We start from the raw sequence: 22273 nt of genomic DNA, 5'->3' as shown, positions 1-22273 counted from the left end.
ACTATTTCAGCATGATACTGCAGTTACCCGCCCATTCAGTTTTGTCAAAGACCCCTACCGGAGATGTGGTAAACTGCAATAGACATTCGGTCGTTAAATTTGACGCCGGAATGAAAGGGTTATGCTATTTTGATTAAACATGTGTCTAGATATTAATGAACTTAATGAATGAAATGTTCACTGCAGTGATAAAATGCCTCACATTATCGATTGACAAAGAAAAAGTTGGCAACATTTCAGAACCCCCTCCTCAAGTTAATGGAAGATTCCGGTTCGAGCATGATGGGAACAAAGATGGCGGGAAATTCACAAACTTTGTGTACAAACTTGATCAACAGCGATTTTGACCCTTAAATACGCTTAATGTAGAGTTCTATCGAAAGTTAACACTTTTTTAGTGAGATCTTCAATCGCCGAGGTGGAAAAACTAACCAGGTACGTCATTTGCAAAGTTGATGGCTCAAAATGTGATAGGTGAACGTAAGAAGTAGGGTGGGAGGGGGGCAGAAATATCCCCAAAACTGGCCAACCGGTGCGCTGTTCCACTAGCCTGGAATCCAAACGGTTGAAACCTATTATAGCTCCCGCAAATGCGGAGAGAGACTCGGGAGCTATAATAGGTTTGGATTCCAGGCTACTGTTCCACAGTGCTAGGCATCGTGCTGTGTGTTTGGGATTTTCCATCCATTTTTGATATTACAGAACAAAAGCCTTTCCACAACGCCTATCCCATTGATGTTTAAGTCTATTTTTACTCAGGGATAAGGATAAAATGAGTTGACAAACCTTATTTTGAAATCTACAGACACAGATGGGGTCATATGAGGACAGTTATGAGCTGGAAGGGTCGATGACCCCACCCCTGTCCCCATGTGAACCGATGATGATTGACAGCGACCGCCATCCCCCCGCAAGTACAGACTTCACACAGGAGGGAGGTGAGATGGGTTAGCAATCCTGATTGTGGATCACAGGGTCAGGGGTTCAATCCCCACTAACCTATCCTACATCTGTATACAGATTCGTAAACTACTGGTACTATAAGGCTTAGGGGCTGCAGTCCCATGTTTGAGGAGAGCTTTTCCAGTATCCATCCTGTTCTAGCCCTGGTTTGCTCCTTTGATTGCATCCTTGCAGAGTATTCTGGCACTCGTCTATAGAGATACAATTGGCAGTTGACTATTTGCTTAAGATATAGGTGGAAGATGACTGGATCCTATTTGCAAAGATGCTGATGGCTTCTTGCTCTTGACCTTAATTCCCCAGACAGTGGCTGTTCCTTACAACTGACCTGCTTTAAGTGTCATGGAGAAGTTACTACAGAAGGAACTGCGCTGCATTCTTACAGGAACACTTACATCTGTTCAGGTGTGCTGCACAGGTAAGACCTTAGCATCAAGGGCAGAAAAGCTGTCAGGGTTTCGACATTCGTTTTAGGCCAAGTAGGGAATAGTTGCACTTGTGGACCTAACCTAAAGATTTAGGTGCACAGAAAGAAATTAGGTAACGTTACATAACATAAGATAAAGAATATCAGCAAAACCTAAGCACAAAAGTTAAGGCTGATCTTCATAGCTTGAAACTGACATTCTTTAGCTAACTTCAAAATTTTAAACAAGAACAGGTGCACCCAAAGTCAAACATTAGGTGCACAGCTCCAATTTTGGGTACACAAAAGTGCGTTTGCATCCAGTATTTCAAGCCCTGGTCCTGGTTTTTAGCAGTGGTTATATAATATGCATATTGAAAGGTGTTAAGTTTTCCTTATTTAGTTTTCAGAAACGTCTTTATCTTCATTCAAAGTGAAGGTGAGGCTAGGTACTCATTTTCACCTTAGTGAAGGGAGAAAAGTCGTGTAAAGTGCCTTTCCTGAAGGCACAACTTCAACTGGACAAACTGGGGGACCCTGGATTCGAACCCAAGACCTCTGGATTCTAGGCCAAACATCCTACCACTACGCGACTGCGACAACATCATGATTTCTTGCTGTGTGTCTTCTTCAAGATGTCTTATTTCCTTCCAGACTCCTTGAAGGAGAAGACATTAGTCCCCAGCTATTCCGAGGCCGTTTGTCGGAGCTGTTTGGGTACAGGTTCATCACAGAGTCAGCCGGTGTGGAGTCAACACAGAAACTCTTCTACATGGCCAGGTAAGGTTTTATCTTTACCACTCTGGAGTACATGTAGCTGTTTGGAACCCAGTTCCCTATTAGTTACAGGGTTACGCAGCAGGGAGAAGGTTAGATTATCTTCCTGTCTTACTGAGCTGCACATCTAGGACTTTCTTTGTGAGAGTGAGGGCTATGACAGTGAATGAAATCGTGTTGGGTCAAAGATAATACAGCATATGGTGAAATTAAGGTTTACATGAAAGTCAAGGGATTGAAAGTGTTTATGTCAACCAACAGTGGTTTTATCATTACCTTTGCCAAAAAGGTTATGTTTTCGGGTGCTTGTGTTTGTGTTTGTGATTATGGATGGCTTAACTTACGAAGTCATGGATGGATCTTTCTGATATTCATTGTGTTGATAGGCGTTTGCAAAAATAAGAAATGATTAGATTTTGGCCCCTCTGGCGGCTTCACTAGGTACTGCAGTAGAACTGCCAGTTTCAATATACCGTGGTCGTAATTTTCACTGTCTCTGTTTTACCAACAGACAACAGTTGAGCCAGTTGGAGCACCTGACAGAGGAGGGGTCATCCTGGGTCACTGGAGGTGGGTGTGGCCGCAAAAACTGTCAACGTTTCTGTCAAAAGTTTTCTGATAGGGTTTGTTTGGATGTTAGGTCATGAAATATTACAACAGACGGTCCTGTGATTTTTGTTCCATTGCCCATGCGAAATGATGAATACAAATTGAGTCAATTCATTTTTTTTTTTTTTTCATTGTTTGTTTTGATGTTGTAGGTTCTGTGAATACAGAGGCACTACATCTCAGGCAACAAGTTACAGACTTCCTACAGTACATCAAAGTCTTCTTACACAGGTAAAGGATCCTGGTATGTTAAAATGGGGATAAAAAGAGAAGGTCTCTAAAAGAAAATAGACAACAGTAAAAGATAAGAAAAAAATGTTGTAAAATGGGGAAAAAAAACCCCACTGCAATGGTTGACACTACAACATTTGTTACAGTCAGTGAAATCATTGAGGGTCTATTACCTCTATATAATCATTTTGAACCTCCTTTGTAAAATTTGATGCAACCTGTTACAAAATTGACATACAGACAGTATTTGGATATCAACGTGAACATCTCTGCCTTTTCACAGGTACTACGACCCCCCATCACTACCTGAAAGTCACAGCCACCCCTACTGTCATCAGCTGTCACAGTTTCCCCAGGCTCTACTGCAGGAGCTACAGGGGCTGCTGTTCCACATGGGGCAGCTAGGGGGTATACATGAGAGCACTGTCAGCTCAGCAGTGTCCAGGCAGGCTGTCAAGGTCAGATGGCGTTCCCCTTTTTTTGGCAACACAACGGTGGTGCCTTTAAGCCTTGAGTATGCTTAGGGTGGTAGCGGTTGAACTTCAGACTGAGGACGAAGCATGATGATTTTTTTGACAGTGCAATGCAGCTTCGCTATGGCTCCTGTATTCAGCTAAGCACACGGGGTCACCCCTACTCTTCTCATGTGTTGGATTCTTTCATGTGCAAGAGTTTAATGCTTGAAATTATATTTATAAGTTCGCATTAGCTGCTGCTTTTTTATGTTCCATGACAGTAGACTTTTGCCAATTATTGTATTTCTTCACTTTTCAGAGTTCTACCCCTGCCCATAGCTTCTTCCATGTTGTTCTCGACATTTACTGGTCTGCAGTAGAGATTCTCTACATACTGCAGACAAAGTGGCCTGGTAAGTTCCACCCAGAATGTATGGATGGATAGAATAAATGAATGAAAGAAAGAAGAAAGCTATTCATGTTCTGAAAGTAAGATACTCAGTAAAGCTTGCATAAATGGTGACTATGTAACTGCTTTTGCTTTTTTTTTCAGAAACAAAATCTCAAAACGAGTCAATGAAAAACTAGGTGTTCTTTCTTATTTCATTTTGGAAAATTAACCAAAGTTTAATCAGGAAACTAGAGTCAAACCTGCACAAGAAGACCGCTCAGGGGGCTGATGAAATATGTGGACAGGTGGTCACTATGCTTGTGTCAATGGGAAAATAACCTAAGGGACCATCAAAAAGTGGTCACATTGGCCAGGTGGTCCTTATGTAGAGGTGGTCACTTGTTTGACTGTTTTATTCAACTCTATCCAAGTACGAAGCATTGCATGTGTTGACATCATTTACTTTTCTTCCCCATAGATCTCCCTGTACATATGGATCTGTCCAGTTTCCTGCCTAGTGAAGACATAGGAGACAGAGACCTCCTCACACAACTACTCACAGCTCTACTCTGGGACCTGTTGTCTCTCGCTGCTAAAACTTTTAACAAGGTAGACATGCTTTTAATTGTGCCTTTTGTGTTGTTTTTAAGGAAAGAAATACTATTCTTACAGTTATTGACCTGCTTACTTTAGGTATGTGTAATTTCATGTACCAGCACTCTAAAAGAGTCACCGTCTTGTCAGAAATACTGCAGATTCTAGCATTCTTATTTGCAAATGATAAAATCTAAACAGCTTTTCCTCAGAATATATTCAGATGTGTCTTCTTTGGCTCGACATTTGAACCCAATAGACCAAGGAACCTCCTTGAATAGACCGATCCCAAGGCCCATAGTCAGACAACCAACTCTTTGATCGCCATGCCGTTGTAAATAATGCTCCTCTGCTTCAGGCTGTATCCTCGCCTCTGAGTCACTCCTTTGGGTCCCTTGGCCACTAACTGCCGATGCATATTCCTTCGCAGGTGACCCTACAGGAGTGTCCCCGTGTGTCCCCCTTCCCCTGTACCTGTGTGAGGGAAGTCTGGATCATGCTCATCCACATTTTAGACCACAGGAGTCAGCACATGCAGTCTGATGTAGGGGTTTGTCTTCTTCAGCATAAAGCCGTGTTGATGACATCCATGCACACATGAAGTTTTGTCCATTTCCAAAGTAAAAAGTTTGCGCCATACTGTAAATCATAGAAAGCAGCTGTAAAATGAGCAAATATATGCTGCATATTGTATCCATAGCTTAGGTAAAAATGGCATTCTGCTATCACCATGTAGTGATGACCCCTAGTGTACAGCATCAGTACTGCAGCTTATATGTCTTTGACTTGTATTTTTACAGTCCTTCTGGTGTACCCTATACAACATCTTGTGCCTGATACTTCAAGACAACACCACTGGTAAGTTGTAATCTTCTTATATTATGTTTTATTTGTTTTGCATAGCACACTAGTTTTGTACTGTAAGTACAAGCTGGGTAAGACCGGACTGTAAGGGTTGAGCCACTCACACCTGGATGGACCCCAGGCAGACTCTTTTCGACAAGTGCTTTAGGTGTGGCTTTCCTTAAACATGGGGCCTCTGGTATAGGATCCCATCTGACGTCCTGAACTGAAGCTAGGTACTCATTTTGAGTCGAGTGAGGAAATTGTTGCAGGGCACAACTTTCGGGCCTGCTAGGTTTTGAACCCAGAACCTTCAGATTCTTAGTCAACAGCTCTTACCACAAGACCATCTTACCATTGTTCTGAATCTTTGAAGGTGCTATATTTATGTGCTGTACCAATGCACTTATGCCTCATGGAATTGTCTTAAGATTCAGTATATCATGTATCAGGAAATGGAATTATTGACTAAATTCTTTTTATTACAGATTTCTCCTGTAAGGATACCGTTGGTTTCTGTTGGTGGCTGCTGTCCCATGTTGCACCACTGTACCAGTATGATCAGTTCGGACAATTTGCAGACCAGGTAAGCTCTTGTCTATAAGGTTACATGTATATCTATTTGTTTGTATGTGTGTTGCAGTGAAATGATCTCATTGACATGGCATTAGATGTGTGTAAATGATGCCTCAAAACTCTAATGTTCTCCTTCCCTCTACTCAGCAACAAGTGAAGAGTAACTGGCTTCTAGTGCAGGACCTGATCAAGAAAACACTGGCTACAAAGGTTAGATAACTTATTTCGTGTCCATTTTTACGGTCCCAGTAGCACAAATGTGCAACATTTGTAGGATGTAGTATATTTGTACAAGGATTGACATTGTGCATGTAAGGTTTGACATTGTCACTATCTCAAGCCTGTGTATGACTGTCTCTTGTCATGTGATAACCAACATCAAGTCAAGAGAACTCCAAGACGAGATCTAATTTTGCAGGGTTGATGAAGAGAAAAAGTTTGCCTCGAAAGCTCCACAGAGTAGCAAACTCTTTTGTTGTGTGAAAACATTTAAATGTTTGTCAAAAGTAACGATTGCATTTCAGCATTTGTCAAAAGTAAGGATTGCATTTGTCAAACCTAAGGATTGACATTGTTCTTTTGTTTGTTTTTACATCCAGGACCAGACTAGAGTTGACGAGTCACGTCTGCGTTGCCAGTTGAAGTTGTGTCTGTCCCTGTCTCATCTGTGGGAGCCTAACACACAGGCAGTGGTGCTGGTGTGGGAGTACTACTCCAAGAGACTGGTACGTGTTCACATTCTCCCAGCTACCTGATGCTGTTCATTTGTTAGCTCGTTCAGACTGTTGTACACATGTAGTGCCTAGTGGTCGGCAATTTGCGGTCTATGTCTAGGATTTTTGACCTACAAGAGCCACAAATGTCAGTGTTGTGAGTCACTCTAACCTATTCATTTTTTCAATACGCTTCAACATGCTACTATATTGCAAGGTTGCATTTTGATGAAGAGAGTTCAAATCTAATGCCAACCAAACAACCAAACATTAAGCTGAGTTGGATTCTTTTCCAGAATGACCTGTTCCAAGTGCCTGGCCTGACCCTACAGGGTTTAGCAAGTGTTAGGTAGGTATTCAGTTCAAATTTCAAAACTTAATGAATAAGATGTAGCAATTCTATGCAAAGAGTTCAATATTACTGAAACAAATAAGTGTGTAAAAAAGTAATTTTTTGGTAGAATATTTTTAGATGTTATGATAAGGAAATTTGACTCATTCAAGAAGAACTTTTGCCAGCAATCATTTTTCTCTTCCCCACAGCAAAACAGCTCTATCCTGGTATGAGAAATGTAAAGAAAGATGTAACGACCACACACAAAGGTTTGTGCAGCCTTTTGCGCTTAGAATATTCAGTAACAATGAGATGTATTTAGCTTTAAGAGGGTCTAAGATTTGTAACTGTACAACTGTTATAAAAGATGTAATAAAACTGAAATTATATATCAAAAACTACTGATAGTTTATATATACAATCAAGTCTGTCTATAGTGGTCACTCAAGGGACTGAGCCAATTTGGCCACTTTCATCAGGTGTATAGCTAATAAGATTAGAAAAGCACCAATGCTGTATTTGAAAAATGTATTATTTTATACTTTTTACATTACAAGTATCATCTGTAGCATTAAGATTGTTTACTTGTGATGTCGTGTTACGTTGTGATCACCTTTTATGTGTTAATTTGAAATTAGTTTATTTATCTCTTTTTCACATCAGTCGAGACCAGGAGAACAGTTTTCAGCTGTTCCTGAGACTACTCGCTGTGCAGCTGCGCCACCCAGCAGCCAGTGGGGAACTGCAGGGATGGAAACAAATCAAGGGCAGGTCAGCAAGCTGTCCTTTATGATATTTAACGTAACCTAGAAAAATGTGTTGCAACTTCAAAATTTTTTCCTGTTTGGCTATTATAAAATCTAGCATCTAGAGGGTGACATAGGGAGGTCGGTATTCTTGAAATCTAACACATGTATGCTTTTTGAAATTTGAATAAAAAGAAGTCTGAGCAGCTTGTTTGTATGGGACTATTCTCCCACTGTGGAGTGAAAAACCCTTTGAATTAAATACATGCTGTAGAATTTCTTTGGGATGCCTGTTCCCCTTTGTCTTTTTATGTTTCCATCTTATTTTGTAACCGAAGAAAATGCGTAAACAACTTCTTGTACTGTTGTGTCTTCTGTAAAGGTTTTACTCCAAGTTCCACCAGAAGCGTATGCAGGAGCTGACAGCCATCGGTCTGAGTAACTTCATCACCCTGTTCCTCACACTGGCACTGGTGGCAGATGTCAGCGATGTGGTGGGTACTCTACCAATAATGCAAAATGAATGGGAAAACAACATGGCATAATTTTAGATGGCAGACTTCACTACATTACCCATATTGCCTTGTAACCCATCCAGTCCCACAGACAAAAATAACAGCACTGAGGATGTATGATCTGTACAAATACAGAAAGACAGACAGACAGATAGATAGTAAACTGACAAACAGAAAGACAAACCAAAAATACAGTAGTACTTAAGACCCTTGAGGCAAAGTAACAATTGAAACTTGTGTGTTTTGCCAGCATATGTGTGAAATTACATTGTATTTGTTGCACTGGCATGTGCTGTATGAAATGTTATGTTGGAATGGCATCTGAAGAAGAATTTTATGCTTTTGCTATAAAAATATAGTTGTTCTTGAAAGTAAAGATGAATTTTGTTGACACGTTCATTTTAGGCAGGAAAGATGCAAGACCTCCTAGATCTCCTGAACCGTGGGCTGATGGACTATCAGAGGAGGACCATCATCTGGAAAGGTAATGTTAACCTTCACAGTGCTGAGTAAAGGCCTACTGTTCAAAATGTTCTCTTAGCAAGTTACCTCAAAATGACTTTGAAATTCTTTTCCTTCAAACAGTATTCAATCATTGATGTTCAATTTCAATCAAGTACTATAAATGCAGAAATGTTCATGGTGGTTTTATGTTGGCGGTTTTAGCGATGAACTCTTCAGCGCAAACTTAAAATCACCACGAAAATTGTTGCCCACCAACCCCCTTGTTTATGCACTATGTATTATGGTAGATATGCAGCTATCTTGGTTTCTGATTGGCTATCTGTAAAACCACCAGTGTTTTCATTATGTGACTGTATCGCTACTATTGGTTCAAACGCGAACTTAAAACCACCGTGAACACTCCATTTTCTCCCTACTGCGAAATCAAATCACCATGAATTTAAATGCATTTACAGTAGTCCCGATTTAAGGATTCTTGATACTCACCCCTGTTGTTTACACCTGTGCAGGTGTGTTTGCCCTGATGCAGGTGCACGAACACAGACAGGTGGACATGGGCCACCTGGCTGACAGGATGGCCAAGTCCTTCAACAGGACCTGCAGGTGGGCGTGGTCTCATTGTGATCGACAGTTCCATCTGACAACTTTTCACACAATACAAATGTAGTCATAACATTTCGCATTTACATACATTGTAAAGGAACTGTTTGTTTCTTTATAATTCAAGAGTACTACTGTTGAAGTTTTATGATATAGCTTTAAAGAGATTTGATTTGAAGAATTGAGTACATTTGTTTTATATCAATGGCCAATATGAATACCTGGTGAATAACAGAATGGAAAAGTTGTAGTTTCTTTCAACATAAGCTACTGACGGTTCACTGAATCTCCTGCCTTCTTCATGTGTCTTCATGGGGACTGACAAACTTTCTATTGACAATGAATATGGGCTAAGTTGTTAAGTTGAAATAAAGCAGGGTCTGCACTTTACTGCAAAATAACAAAATAGTTTCACAAAGTTAAGACATGCCTCTCTACACTGTATGTTTTCCATTTCTGGACTATTATTGTATTTTCCCAGTGAGTTTTCTCAGAAGGGTTTGGACCCGTCCCTACGGCACCAGCTGTGGGCCCTCCTGAGTATCTATGTGGAGTCCACCCAGGATCTATGTGAGAACAGCACACTACTACACCTGTCACAGGCCAGGCTGCTGGGTAGGGACTCTGTGTAGTTATGATCAAATACTACACAAACTAATATCTGAATCTTAGTCATGTATTACTAATCGAAAAACCGCCATATAATGTCAGAAGCAAGTTCTGTTGTTGATGCTGGTTAAAGTATAATGGAAGTGATTTCGTTGTATCGAAAACCTGGTGGTAGCCTTGCTGTATTCTGTGTTTGTACTGAATGACCTGTCAGACCTAACCTTTGCACATCCAGCTGCAATCATTTTTTAAAGCTATCTAATGAGTATGCATCTACTGTACTCTATGATGCTGTTTTAGAGTAATGGAATATGTTCTGTAATATGCTCAACATGCAACTCTATTTAAGAAATTACTTATGCTTTACATAGATTAAAGTTTCTCTTGGTATAACTACTTTGACAAAGTTTCTGTATGTTGAAGTTAGATGGTTTATCCGTCTTTTTCTGTGTCCTAGCCCCAGGGTTCTCACAGCTATTGCCAGTCTGTAGGGAGAATGAACTAAGGACAGTCTTCAACTTCATACAGACACTTCTGGCCAAACACCGGTAACAATTTTGATTTTTAAAAGGCACACTTTGTAAAACCTCTAGAAAGAAAAATTGAACTCCTATGTGGAAAAATAATCTGTCAATGATTCATACATTGTATTGATTGCTAGTGACCACGGGATTGAGAGGTAATGATTTGATTCTTGGCTAGATGTTGTGTCCTTGGGAAAGGCACTTTACATGACTTTCCTTACTAAACCCAGGTGTAAATGGGTGCCTGACTTCGGTTCGAGGTAGGAAGGTACATGTGGTGGAAGGAGAGGGATGGGCTCCACCTTGTAATACGATGCCCCTATGGTCTAAAACAGATTATGGGGTTTACCTTTTTTTACCTCTCAATAACTCACACTATTTGTCCATGCAGAAGTCTGTATAAACGAGCCCTAAGACAACAGGAGGAAGGAGTTCAGCAGATACAGTCTACAAACATAGCAGTTCTACAGCAGCAATACAGAGGTGTGAACACTTTTACATATATTAACCTTCTTCCTACTGCGTAACTCTTACCAATAGGGAATTTGGTACCAAAGGGCTACTTGAGTATGCTAAAGGTTACGCCTGTGTTTTGTCTTGTTACTTGACAATAACAGTTTGTAGAAGCCAGTTTTATGCAATCTTTGACAATCAAAGCATTTGGGATACATTTCAGTCATTTTGGATGCAATTTTCTAGGGTTCTCTTTTAGTGAATGCCAATGACGTCAACTCTTATAATTCTGCTGGGTACCCTTGTACTGCATCACCACATGTACCTTTACCTCTCAACAGACATAGCAGATGCCTTGTGGACGCACATCTTCCCCTATGTAAGGAAGCACAGCACGACCTTGACCCCTCCACCGACCTTGGCAGACGTGGCGGCAGGATTCACCTTCTTAGCCCTTGACCTGTAAGTACCAAAAAGTTTGTTCAAGTTTGAGTTTGCCTTGTTCTTAAAAGTTGGTTACTTTGTATAGCTCAAGTTAGTTGCTAGGAATGGCTTATGCATGAGCATGAAAAAGAAACATTCACTTGCAAAGTGTATGCAACAAAAGTTTTTTGGAAATTTCAGTCGGTAAGGATGTAGGATGTAGGCCATTCTCAGTCATCCTGGTATATTTTATATGTGTTGCTGTTCCCTTCAGTTTAGCAGATGGCAGAACAGATGCAAAGGTTATCTTTAAAGAAGAATTCCACTTTATTCCAGGCCCTCTCCTCCTGATTTCGCCAGACAACAGCAGACGTTCTCCAACATATTCCAGTACTTTGGCCCAGAGGACAGTGTTTGTGCAAGGTAAGCAAGTTAGCGAGGAACTAAAAAGTTTTAAGTAGGATTAAACAGAAAAGTAAAAGGAATCTTTGCCCTTGCAAAATAGGGCATTCCCCCCAGCAGCTTCGTCTCAACTTGCAGCTTTCAAACATGTGTAGACTTGACCGAAAGATGACAAGAAGTGAACATATGCAGTCTGGGTAGAGGTTTGAATTTTTAGAGTGCTGTATTTTCTGTATAGTTTATAAGAATTTTGGTCATCATAAACTTTCTGTTTTAACGAAGTGTAGGAATGATTTAATGTTAATGTAGTACATTGATATTCTACTACCGTCTATATTGATTGATGTATATAATATGAATGATAAGAGAGAATGACTTCAATATGTACACGAATATACAATAAATCATCAAACAAAAATGGCAATTTTAGAATTGAATGTACACTGCAAATGTAAGTAATGATATTCTTCAGTAATTCAGGTGATTCAAATTGCCTGCGAGGCTTTTTTTGTGTGTGTGTAAATATTAGATAAAACCGATCATCAATCACCTCTTTCTTCCCAGTATCAGTTGCCGGTACCTGTGTCACCTGATTCCCAACCAGTCCTTTATGGACCAACTGTCTGCGGAGTGCCCCGCGTACCAGTCCGGTATCGTGCACGCCTGGTTCCGCTGCGTCATGCAGACCTACGGACACAACGACCAGATGCAGGAACTCACCAGGTAGAGAACAACAATTCCAAACTTGATATTCGCCATTTTGAAACTCCTCTCTTACAACCGTGTTTCTAAAGTACACACTACATGTGGTAACAACTTAATTTGTAGGGCTTCTCAAAGTGGTTTGAAAAATGACTTTTCAGGTGACTTATATTAAATCAACACTGGTGTAAAATGCAAACCACACCTTTGCTTATGTTATCATGTGATAGTTACGATAGATCAGTTTGAATATTTCTGTAATATCTTTCAGACTTGTATTGAGGTTACCAGAGATGGAGATCATACTGCACAGCCAGGTACTGTAAATGCCTTTTAAGTTTTCAGTCATTTGATTTTGTGGTAAGGAGAAAATAGAGTGGTCGCGGTGGTTTAAGTTTGCGATAGCGCTGTAGTAGCATACTGTACACTGCACAGTTAGTGTAATAGAAACAAAAATTTTTACACTGGTTTTAAGTTTGCAATGAAGCAGTCACTGTGAAAACTGCTAACATAGAACAACCACGAATATCTCAAGAATTATGTTTTAAATGATTTTCTCCTCAAGGAATAAATGAAATTTGTATATAGTTTGAGGGAAGAATGATTTTTTCAACACCTTCAATTTCTTGTCCTTTCCATCTACAGCATGTAACTATAGAGGCGTCAGATAGCCCAGAGACAGTAGCTGTGAAGTTCATCAAAGCTATCGGCAGACACTTCAACTCACTACAGGTAAGACATCAGTGCATGGACCAATTCTCACATTTCTATTACTGCTAGTATTAGTTGAAAGTCTGTATGTTGTGAACGCTGAGAAATGTACATGTATTCAACATTACAAGTGTATGTTATAATGTTAGCTTGTTGCACTGGTAGGAATATGTACTTTTGGAAGGCCAAAAAAGCCACTTTGGTAATTACCCTCTTTGTTTTGACACTGTGTATCAGAGATCTTAGAAAACAAAAACTTAAAAAAAGTGTTCTGAAAAAGCACATGCTGAAGGAAAATACTGTAAAACATGAAATGTTTGCGGTGGTTTTATGATCTTTTCAGTGGCATGAACACAGCAAATATGTTTGTTTTTAAAATTCTACTGTGGTACAGAATTGTTTCAACTGCGAACTTCAAATACTGCAAAAAAATTAATTTTCTTTCCTACTGCGAAATGAAACCACTGCGTAAGTAAATGAATTTATGATGCTTCTGATATTTCTTCAAATATTTTCATAGTCTCTCCAGGAGAAGACAGAGTTCAGGGACCAGGTCCTGGTATATTTTGGTAACGTGCTGCGGTATATGGGTCCATACCTGAAGAACTCTGGTCCAGCCGAAGCTCTGAGAGTGGGATATCACATGGTGGGCTGTATGGTCAAGCACTGTACCAAGATCCTCTATGTACAGGTGTGTGCATGTTTCTTTTGTGGCTACAAAAAGGTTTAAAGTGAGAGTCAGACTCACACATAACTAGGGTACAATTCTTTCAGACACTGATCTTACAGGGCAACAGCTTACTTGGCATATTTTCTTTTTCACTAGTCCAACCCCCGGTCCCTGCTGCCCAGTCTGATGGACAGGTTGGTTCTTCCCCGTGCCGTCTTCAACCCAGAGAAAACGCTACATCCTGCAGTTATGGGGGTCATCAGGGACCACCTGCACCTGGTATGGTCATCTCAACTTTGCACTTTGACCCTTGTAATGTGAATCTTTCCTTTAGAATTGAAGATTTCATCCTTGAAAAGGGAAATAAACTTTTTGACGTTGGCAAGAGATAGACTAGAAAAGTGCTTGCCTGACAGAAAATGGAAAACAATATCATAAAATGGACTCTGCCCCAGTGTCTTTGCCAAAAAAATCAGCAGCGAAAGGACAATGAAAATAGACATTTTGAAATATTCTAAAATGTGCAGTTTTGATGTTTCATACAGTTTTATGTTTCCTACCGCAGTTTGTCCAGGGTTTGAGCAAGCTGAGCTACAAGAGGGACCCATTTGTACAGAAGGCCCTGAGGGACATTCTACAGCAGTTCTTCCACAGGTTCTCAGTGGTGAGTTGGTCAGGCTTAGTCGAACAAGGATTAAAGTCTTTCCAAGGCCAGGTTTGGATCCCTGTTTTGTACCAAACCTTTAAATTGTTCCATCTTTTCACTCTGGTTCAGAAGATCCCAAAACAATTAAAGGTAAATTGCTAGAGCATTATTCTTTGTTTTCTGTCACCAAGTCATTGACTTAACAGTGACTCTAAAAGATTGTAAGTGCATTTTTCATGTGGAAAGGCAAATGTTCCAACTTTGTGATTTCAAAAATTGTGTTGTCAGAAATCTGGGAGTTTTACAGCTGGACAACCACAAGCCAACCACCCCCTACTGGTAAGTACACCATTCTTATATGTGATATGTTTGGGTTATGATATGTTCGTACTTACAATCCATTGATATATTTAAAAAAAGATTATGTGTAAAACTTAAGCACCATATTTGTAAATTTCAAAACAAAAGTTTGTTTATGTGTGTTTGGAAGTATGCATTTTGTTTCTCAAAGCATTCTGAAGTCTAAACATTGAAGATGTTCTACTGTTGTTGACAGTTATAATTTTGCATTAATATGTATTGAGTTATTGATCTAATTGATTGCAGCTTGCCCTTAGTGAAACCATGTCAAACAGTCCCAGCACTGAAGCAAGGTAAGCATGCCATATTGGGCAGATCATCTTTGTCAATTTCTAACTTATAGTAACTGGGTGTGCTGCCCCCTAGTTGGATTTGACCTTACTGCAACTTCATCACTTCTCTATAACAAACAAGAGTTTGGAGACCTCATATCTCCATGAACTATTCTGATTATGCAAATGACTTCCACATTTACATAATCTATGCTTGATCATGTACACCATTCACTAACTTACACATGTCGTAATATTTACAGTCCAATCATTCACGACTTAGATAAATGGTGCTTTGGCATTAATTATGCAAATTATCTCTTCTCCATAACGAATGAGTCAATGGATTTTAATCATTGCAAGAGGACAACTCCTCCTAGCCACTTTGTTTCAAACTACAAGTTATAGCCATGTACTCATAAATCCTATGGAGAAAAATATGCTGTCTTTGCAAATGTTTGTAGTATGTTTTCCATAATGTAAGTTTGTTTGTTTGTTTGTATGTTTACAGCCTGTTCAGAGTTCACCTGTTAGAGGGCATCAGGGACTTGTACATGACCTTGCGGTCAGGATCTCTCCCAAACAGGGTTGCTGAGGTAAGAGAAAGTGATAGAAAGCGAAAGTAAAAGTTCATCGTAGTAATACCTTTGTTGAGTTCTTTTCATTGAACTTATCCTGACTGCCTGATTGTCCACTGTGTTACCAACTTGCTTCTCTTTCTACAGACATTTTCATTCATTCTGGAGCTGTTTAGAAGAACACAAACTGCTGGTCAGATAGCAAGGTGAGCTGTTGTTTGTTTTTTAGACAAATGAAGTGCTGACCAATGTGTTGGGAAGCACAAAAATCTTACTTAGATTTAGGACAGGAAACCGTGGTTGTAGGAATTCAATCTTTGAATGGTTGTTGTTGGTACATGTACATGTAGATACATTAATGAAATGTATTTCTATAGAGACACACCAGCACTGCTTGCAACTGTCTTGGAGTACCAGCTTCTGTGTGACATGCCTGCCATCAAGAAACAGGGTTTGTACAACATTTCTTTCATTTCCTCGTCAAATCATACAGTTCAGTTTTTCGTTGTTCTAATTCCAAAACAAAGCTAAGAGCATCCATACAACAGCCAAATTTGAAAAAAAAACTATATGTAGTACCATGTCTTTAGGGTTGTATCTTGACCGTTGACATAAACTTATGCCATCTTAATCATGTGTTGAATACTTTTCCTCCTTCAGTGTCTGAGATGCTCCAGTTCATGATGGAGAGCTGTCAACAGTGTCCTGATGTGACCCCAAGGTAGGTCATCACCATGGCAACAACCTTCCTGATTTTGTCAACACAAATGTCATCATTGCGCTATCTTTCATTTTCTTTAATTGGTTTCATTGTACTTAAACTTTTTCCTGTCCAGGAATGTACTGTTACCCATCCTGAGAGACTTCCTAGCCCGGAACCTGAGGCTTCACCAGAGCAGGACGTTCAGGCCGTTTGAGACACTAGCCCTGCTGTACAAGGTTGGTCTAAACACTTAACAGCCTTCAATGAATTGTGATTTTTATCTCCATGAAAAATGGAGCTATAGTTTTGGCCTTTGGGTGTGTCTGTTTGTCTGTTTGTTTGTCTGTCTGTTTGTGTTTCCGCACCACTCCAGTCAGCATAACTCAAGAGCCTCTTGATGGATTGATGGATTACAATGATATTTGGTTTGTAGGCGGGTGTTGTGAAGCCGAAATTCAAGGTCGATTTTGGGCCCCCTGGTATGTGACCTTGTTCAAGTTGTGAGTAGTATAACTGTTAGTCTAAAAGACAGGTAAACTGGATTGTATGGATGTTTGAACAGGACCTGATAGCCGACCTGATTCCAGTCTTCACCAATGCTGTTCTGGAGGTGGAGAAGAAGAGGGGTGTGGGTGCTGACACACAGCTTAGGTGGGAGCTGCTATTTTATATTGTATTTCTAAGAGTCCAATGTTCAACAGATATGACAATATAATCTTCTCCTTTCATCATCCTCCGTTGAGGTGAAGCATGATGCTTTTTCAAGTAGCTAGTGCAATGTAGATTTGTTACAGCTTACATTTTTAGCCAAGCACACTTGGTTACCCCTACTGTTCTCGATAAGTGTGCTGGGTTCTTTTATGTGCAGACGTCTGATGTTGAACTGCACTCCTGAAGCTCTCTCATACATGGGACCGCTGGCTTTACGTCACCATCCAAAATGATGCATGCAATCCCTTACAACATGTCTGAGTGGGGGCCAACCTTGGGAACAGATTTGATCCATATGGCAAAGCAATGGGATCACCTACCACTTGTGCCACATCTACACTTATGTAATATAGTATTGATAGCAATTTACTGCTTTAAACATGCCTAACAACAGCAGTGTTGAAACGTCGTTCTACTTGTTTTTCAGACAAGCGTACACGTCTCTGCTGAACCAGCTCGGGCAGAAGGGACAGGAACAACTGGATGTGCTCAACACTGAACAGCATGATCAAATCATGGGGTGAAAGTAAAACTGCAGGATGAGACCATACAGCAAGTTGTTCCTGAACTGTTATGTGGGACCAAATGATTTGGGGAGAACTGTCTTCAATTTGATACATTGTACAATTAACTTTTTTGACCCTGTGATTCAGATTTTGTCATAAATAGTAAAGACAAAGACCATTGCTACTTAAGAAAGTTGTGTACACCTTCCAATCCTACAAAATATCTTTAACTGTTTCTTTAACTGTATACTTATTGTACAAATTAAATATACTTTTTGTGGGAAACCTACAAGATTTTATTTTCTCTGGGTAACATTTCCTCTTGATACATTAATGTTTGCCATATCAGAGCCATTAAAAAGTCTATAATACATGAACAGAGTACTTAGATGGACAAGAAAAAGTGGTGGCCAACTCAAGTTGTACAACCGACAACTTAGGCCATAGCAAGTAAATTTTATGGATTACATCCTCCGCAGACTCCAAAATTAATGAGATAGGGCGAAAAAAAACAAGGCGGGCCAAAAAAAACAAGATTCATATATTTTGAGATTTTGATATCATAAATCTTGTTAAATAAGAATTGAGGCGACGAAATATGATATCATGACCAACAGATCTTTTATTCCTGTATTCAACCAATGAGGTTTCATATATAATATAAATCCTCCTTGATTCAACAGTAAACATGTCCTTGTATATGTGTATAACGTTACATCTCAATAGACTAACTACAACAAATGCAGAAAAGAGCTTGTTGTACCATCATCTGAAGCAACTACACTGGTATTCATATGCGATGAAACGCCTTGTGTATACAGCTCAACTAACTAGAAACTCCCCCTCCCCCCATTATTCATATAATGGCCTTGCTAGAACAAATGCAAAAAACAGCTTGTTATTATACCATCATGGGCAGGAACCACACTGGGTATTCATATGCAACGAAACACCCTCAACATTAAACTGTTCTTGAAGATGTGTATACAGTTCAATTAACTAGAACAAACACAGAAAACAGCTTGTCATACCATCATGGGCAGGAACTACACTGGGTATTCATATGCAATGAAACACCTTAGACTCAACGTTTACGACATATTTGCCCATTTTTGGCATGTTGGTCACCGTCGGCGGGCAATGTGGCCTTATATACATGCCTACATATTGAAGCCGTTTTTGTTGTCTAGCTTATATGTTACTAAAAGGTTTTTCCTTGGTTTCCTTTTTAGGGCACTTTATTTATTATTTATTTATGTCTTACACAAATCAACATGCTTACAAAGAAATCGTATTGCCATTGAAAACGTGTAGTTAAATCTAGTTAATATAGTATCAGAAAATAACAATAATTATTGTAAATATAAGATTTGTTACAATGATATCAATATGAGCAATAGCCATTTAGATGTTTTTGTGATATCTCATGTTACTGTAAATGCATTTAAGTCCACATGGTTTTTATTTCACGCTAAAGCGAAAAGTGAGTGTTCGCGGTGGTTTTAAGTTTGCGGTGAAGCGGTCGCCGTGAAACCCGCGAACATAAAACCACTGTGAACATTTCTGCATTTACAGTAACAAAATGAAGACCCTTCAGAAATACTACACCATAAGCAATGGGATTATGGACTTTATGCACCCGCCTCTATGAATTGGGAATATATATTGCCATATCCTAATGTTACTTGCGAACTCCAACATTCAACTTAAATGGCGCTTGTTTAATAAGCCTGGATGAGCTTGTTTATAATAATGAGATACAAGAAAATAAGTCAGGGATCTGTCTAAGTTAACATCTTTCCTACAAAAGAATTTACCCTTCCTTTAGGGTTTCCAGAAAAGATGGGCTAGGCTAGATGGGGTCGGCTCAGTAGGTTCGCCTTCTGGGCCCACGGCTAACACACTTGAGGGCTCTAGATATTAATACGGAGCACTGGGAGGACCTTGCAAGTTAACGACCCAGCTGGAGATTCACACCGTCCAGGCAGCTAAATCAGGAGAAGCTGGAGTGATGCGTAGTGCTGAAGAGAAGCAAGATCCGCAGAAAAGAATGTTGCGATATTAGAACTGAGTCAGCTTATAGATGTGACCTATGTGGCAGAGACTGCCATTCTCGTATAGGACTGTTTAGCCATAGTCGATGCTGTAGGGCTGTTGCGAATTAGGATTTTTACCATGGTCATTATTGACCGACGGAGGCCATATATTTTCATCTGCTATACTCGGATCTACTGTAACACGAAAAGAAATGTGAACATTTAACATTTAGCGCATAGAAGCAGCCGTTTGGCACCGGATTCCCTATTGGTTACAGATTTTGGCAGCAGGGAGAAGGTTAAAGTTTAGATAACTCCCCACTCCTGGATCTCCTGGATCATCCTCAGCAGATCTGGATCTGCAGGCAGGACCACCAAGCGGATAAAACGGCCGATCACCCCGCCCAGACAGTCGGCTTTGAAGTCTGCCGTCAGCTGTTCTAGTGTGTAGCTCCGTAGACCCGAGGATCCTAGAAGAAAATATGTCATCCATTATAACGTCTTATATCACAACCACACATCATCAGTTATCCTAGCTTGGACAAGAAGGAGCAAAGCCTTCTTGACGAAGATGATACACAAAACGTAGAGACCAACTTGAGTGTTTTGCTGTGAAATATGTACCCTGATAACGAGGGTTCTCACCGTTTGGATCCAGGGTCTCCTGCAGCTTGCGGTGATAGTGTGCCAGGATGGCGTCCCTGTGGTTGTGGAACACGTCCCAGCTCGTGGCACAGAGAAACAGGAGCGCCAGGTCATAGGTCGGCGGCCTGTACCCTGGCATCTGCCAATCCACCAGCCTTACCTCAGAGGGCACATCTCCTGCGTTCTTGAGGCCAAAGAGCGCAGCGATAATAAATCATCTTGTAAAACCATTAAAGAAAACGTACAAACGAAACGCAACAAGAAATCTTGATTGTGACCCAAATAATTATTACATCTTTTAAATCTTTTATTTTCATTTATTGAATTTTCAGACGCCTGGATGGCCCATTCAATTTTGACAAATTGATTTTCAGTTGGGCCCAGACTACAAAACAGTAGAATCATCAGTATACTAGTAACATATAGAATAAGAAATCTAGACTTGTGACAAAATTGCAACATAAGCAACAGGATTGTTCATTCATATGTAACACGAGTAACCGAAAATATACATAACCAAAAACATATGCTACATGAAAACATACGAAAACAGATCAAATCAATTTGAACAAGAAAGGAAAACCTTGTCATGTTTTACCTTAATCATGATGTTGTTGACCCAACACTCTGCGTGGCAAATCACCTTAATCCTGGGGTCCTCCAAGTGGATCAAGCTGAGGTTCAACTTCTCCAGACGAGCCACGAGGTCTGCCTGGTCAGGAAAAGCTGCGGCGAATTCCTTCACGCCGGTTTGATATCGGTGGTTTCCTGCAGCTGTCAAAGCTGTTATATTTGAGGGAGTCATGATCCAGTCGTACTTCTCGGGGAGAGGGACGCCCGACCGGAGCTCCAGTCGGTGCGACAGGCCGTGGACCTGCGCCAGGGCCCCGACTGCCAGCATCATCTCCTCACGGCTCAGCGGCTGGAGGTCGGGTTTTATGGAGAACCCCTGAGCTTTCAGGTTCTCCATGACCCTGACGGACGCCATGGAGCTTGGATCAGTGGCGGCGAAGTAGCACTTTGGGAGGAACAGGGAATTAAAAGGAGGGTGACTTTCGTCATCTTCATTCCCTGGCTTAGATTTGATCTCCGTGCTCGGGAGTGCCATAGATAGGAGGTCGGGGACCGCGTTGGAGTAAAACTTGACTTCACTCGTCTCCATTTTGATCTGAGCTTCCTTTGACCACTGTTTCATTACTTTCCACGGTCGCTCGAAATCTGTGAGTTTAGCGACGAGACTGTAGCGCTGACTGGTGCCGTTCCTGGTCCCGTCGGCATCAAAAGCGACGATCTGGCTGATGAACCCCTCTCCCTCGCTGATGGATCCTTTGACATGGACATCGCTGATGATGATGCCCGGCAGGTCCTTCTGCAGTACCTGCTGCACCCAGGAGGGGGCGATGTCTTCTGCAGACTGCGGGATGGCGATCTCCGCTGTTGTTGTCATCTTTAGTAGTATTTATTCAACTATAAGGAAAATACGCCCAAAATAGTTACTCAAGCAACTGGATAAGATTTTGAAACAGTCACACGTTTCAGACAGCATCCGCTGTCTTTCGTCAGTGACTAAGGAAAGAACTGGGAAACAAGAAATGAGTCCAAGATAAGGCAAAAAATTATATACTGGTACAAGACTAGTATATGTATCTATCGTGAAATGCAGTGGGTTTACAAACTTTCTTTACTAATTATGCTATTTAGTTCCTGATTTGTATAATTAGTCTTTGATTCTGTAAAGCACCATCTGAGCTCTCTACATACCAAACATCACAACGATCTGTCATGTCTGTTGACCCCTTCTCAAGTTATTCATGTCTGAAGGTAAAAAAAAAACATCCACTGCAGTTCCAAACAAGCCGCTAGAGGGCCCAAACTTACACAACTTACTTCCTGTGGCATGAACTATCTACCACTTAAAAAATCATGACCATAGCACTTTCAGAAAATATGCCCCCAAATTTTGAAGCTCCGCTGCAGTACCTTAGGTACCCGCTAGAATGCCCATTGTCGAACATGACCTTCCTTTCTGTGAATCCTCCCCATCCACTAAATATCATACAGAACCTTCAACAGCTTCTCGAGTTATGTTGTCCACATACAAATA

The 22273-nt window shown here is 40.5% G+C and overlaps 2 protein-coding genes across 2 annotated transcripts; one reads left to right on the top strand and one right to left on the bottom strand.

Moving 5' to 3' along the window:
• On the top strand, window positions 1–19278 carry LOC136430772 (protein MMS22-like). Its single transcript, XM_066421740.1, has 40 exons — window positions 1–435; window positions 806–938; window positions 1267–1381; window positions 2024–2149; window positions 2658–2716; window positions 2908–2986; window positions 3270–3444; window positions 3761–3854; window positions 4311–4441; window positions 4857–4970; window positions 5227–5284; window positions 5758–5855; window positions 5993–6055; window positions 6445–6570; window positions 6855–6907; window positions 7102–7161; window positions 7556–7663; window positions 8021–8132; window positions 8559–8637; window positions 9128–9221; window positions 9700–9833; window positions 10285–10375; window positions 10743–10834; window positions 11146–11266; window positions 11564–11650; window positions 12194–12352; window positions 12603–12648; window positions 12977–13063; window positions 13563–13733; window positions 13869–13991; window positions 14278–14376; window positions 14647–14697; window positions 14965–15011; window positions 15502–15586; window positions 15716–15774; window positions 15946–16019; window positions 16229–16289; window positions 16405–16507; window positions 16834–16922; window positions 17410–19278. Exons 2-40 carry the CDS (start codon window positions 812–814, stop codon window positions 17504–17506), a joined length of 3747 nt encoding a protein of 1248 aa, XP_066277837.1. The 5' UTR covers window positions 1–435; window positions 806–811; the 3' UTR covers window positions 17507–19278.
• On the bottom strand, window positions 18093–21632 carry LOC136433467 (uncharacterized). Its single transcript, XM_066425747.1, has 3 exons — window positions 20768–21632; window positions 20170–20353; window positions 18093–19994 (listed from the first exon to the last, which is right to left on the bottom strand). Exons 1-3 carry the CDS (start codon window positions 21614–21616, stop codon window positions 19831–19833), a joined length of 1197 nt encoding a protein of 398 aa, XP_066281844.1. The 5' UTR covers window positions 21617–21632; the 3' UTR covers window positions 18093–19830.
• Window positions 21633–22273: the final 641 nt, after the last annotated feature.

This window comes from Branchiostoma lanceolatum, chromosome 1, assembly GCF_035083965.1.
Source record: "Branchiostoma lanceolatum isolate klBraLanc5 chromosome 1, klBraLanc5.hap2, whole genome shotgun sequence".
In the NCBI taxonomy this organism is placed as follows: domain Eukaryota; kingdom Metazoa; phylum Chordata; class Leptocardii; order Amphioxiformes; family Branchiostomatidae; genus Branchiostoma; species Branchiostoma lanceolatum.
The sequence above is the reverse complement of the archived record's forward strand: the minus strand, read 5'-3'. Positions and strand labels throughout refer to the sequence as shown.

Coding starts and splice junctions, on each gene's coding strand:
- LOC136430772 (XM_066421740.1), top strand. CDS start 812: ATGGGGTCATATGAGGACAGTTATGAGCTGGAAGGGTCGATGACCCCA. Junction 939..1,266: donor AGACTTCACACAGGAGGGAG/GTGAGATGGGTT, acceptor TTAATTCCCCAG/ACAGTGGCTGTTCCTTACAA. Junction 5,856..5,992: donor TCGGACAATTTGCAGACCAG/GTAAGCTCTTGT, acceptor CCCTCTACTCAG/CAACAAGTGAAGAGTAACTG.
- LOC136433467 (XM_066425747.1), bottom strand. CDS start 21,616: ATGACAACAACAGCGGAGATCGCCATCCCGCAGTCTGCAGAAGACATC. Junction 20,354..20,767: donor TCAACAACATCATGATTAAG/GTAAAACATGAC, acceptor TTTGGCCTCAAG/AACGCAGGAGATGTGCCCTC. Junction 19,995..20,169: donor GGAGACCCTGGATCCAAACG/GTGAGAACCCTC, acceptor ATTTTCTTCTAG/GATCCTCGGGTCTACGGAGC.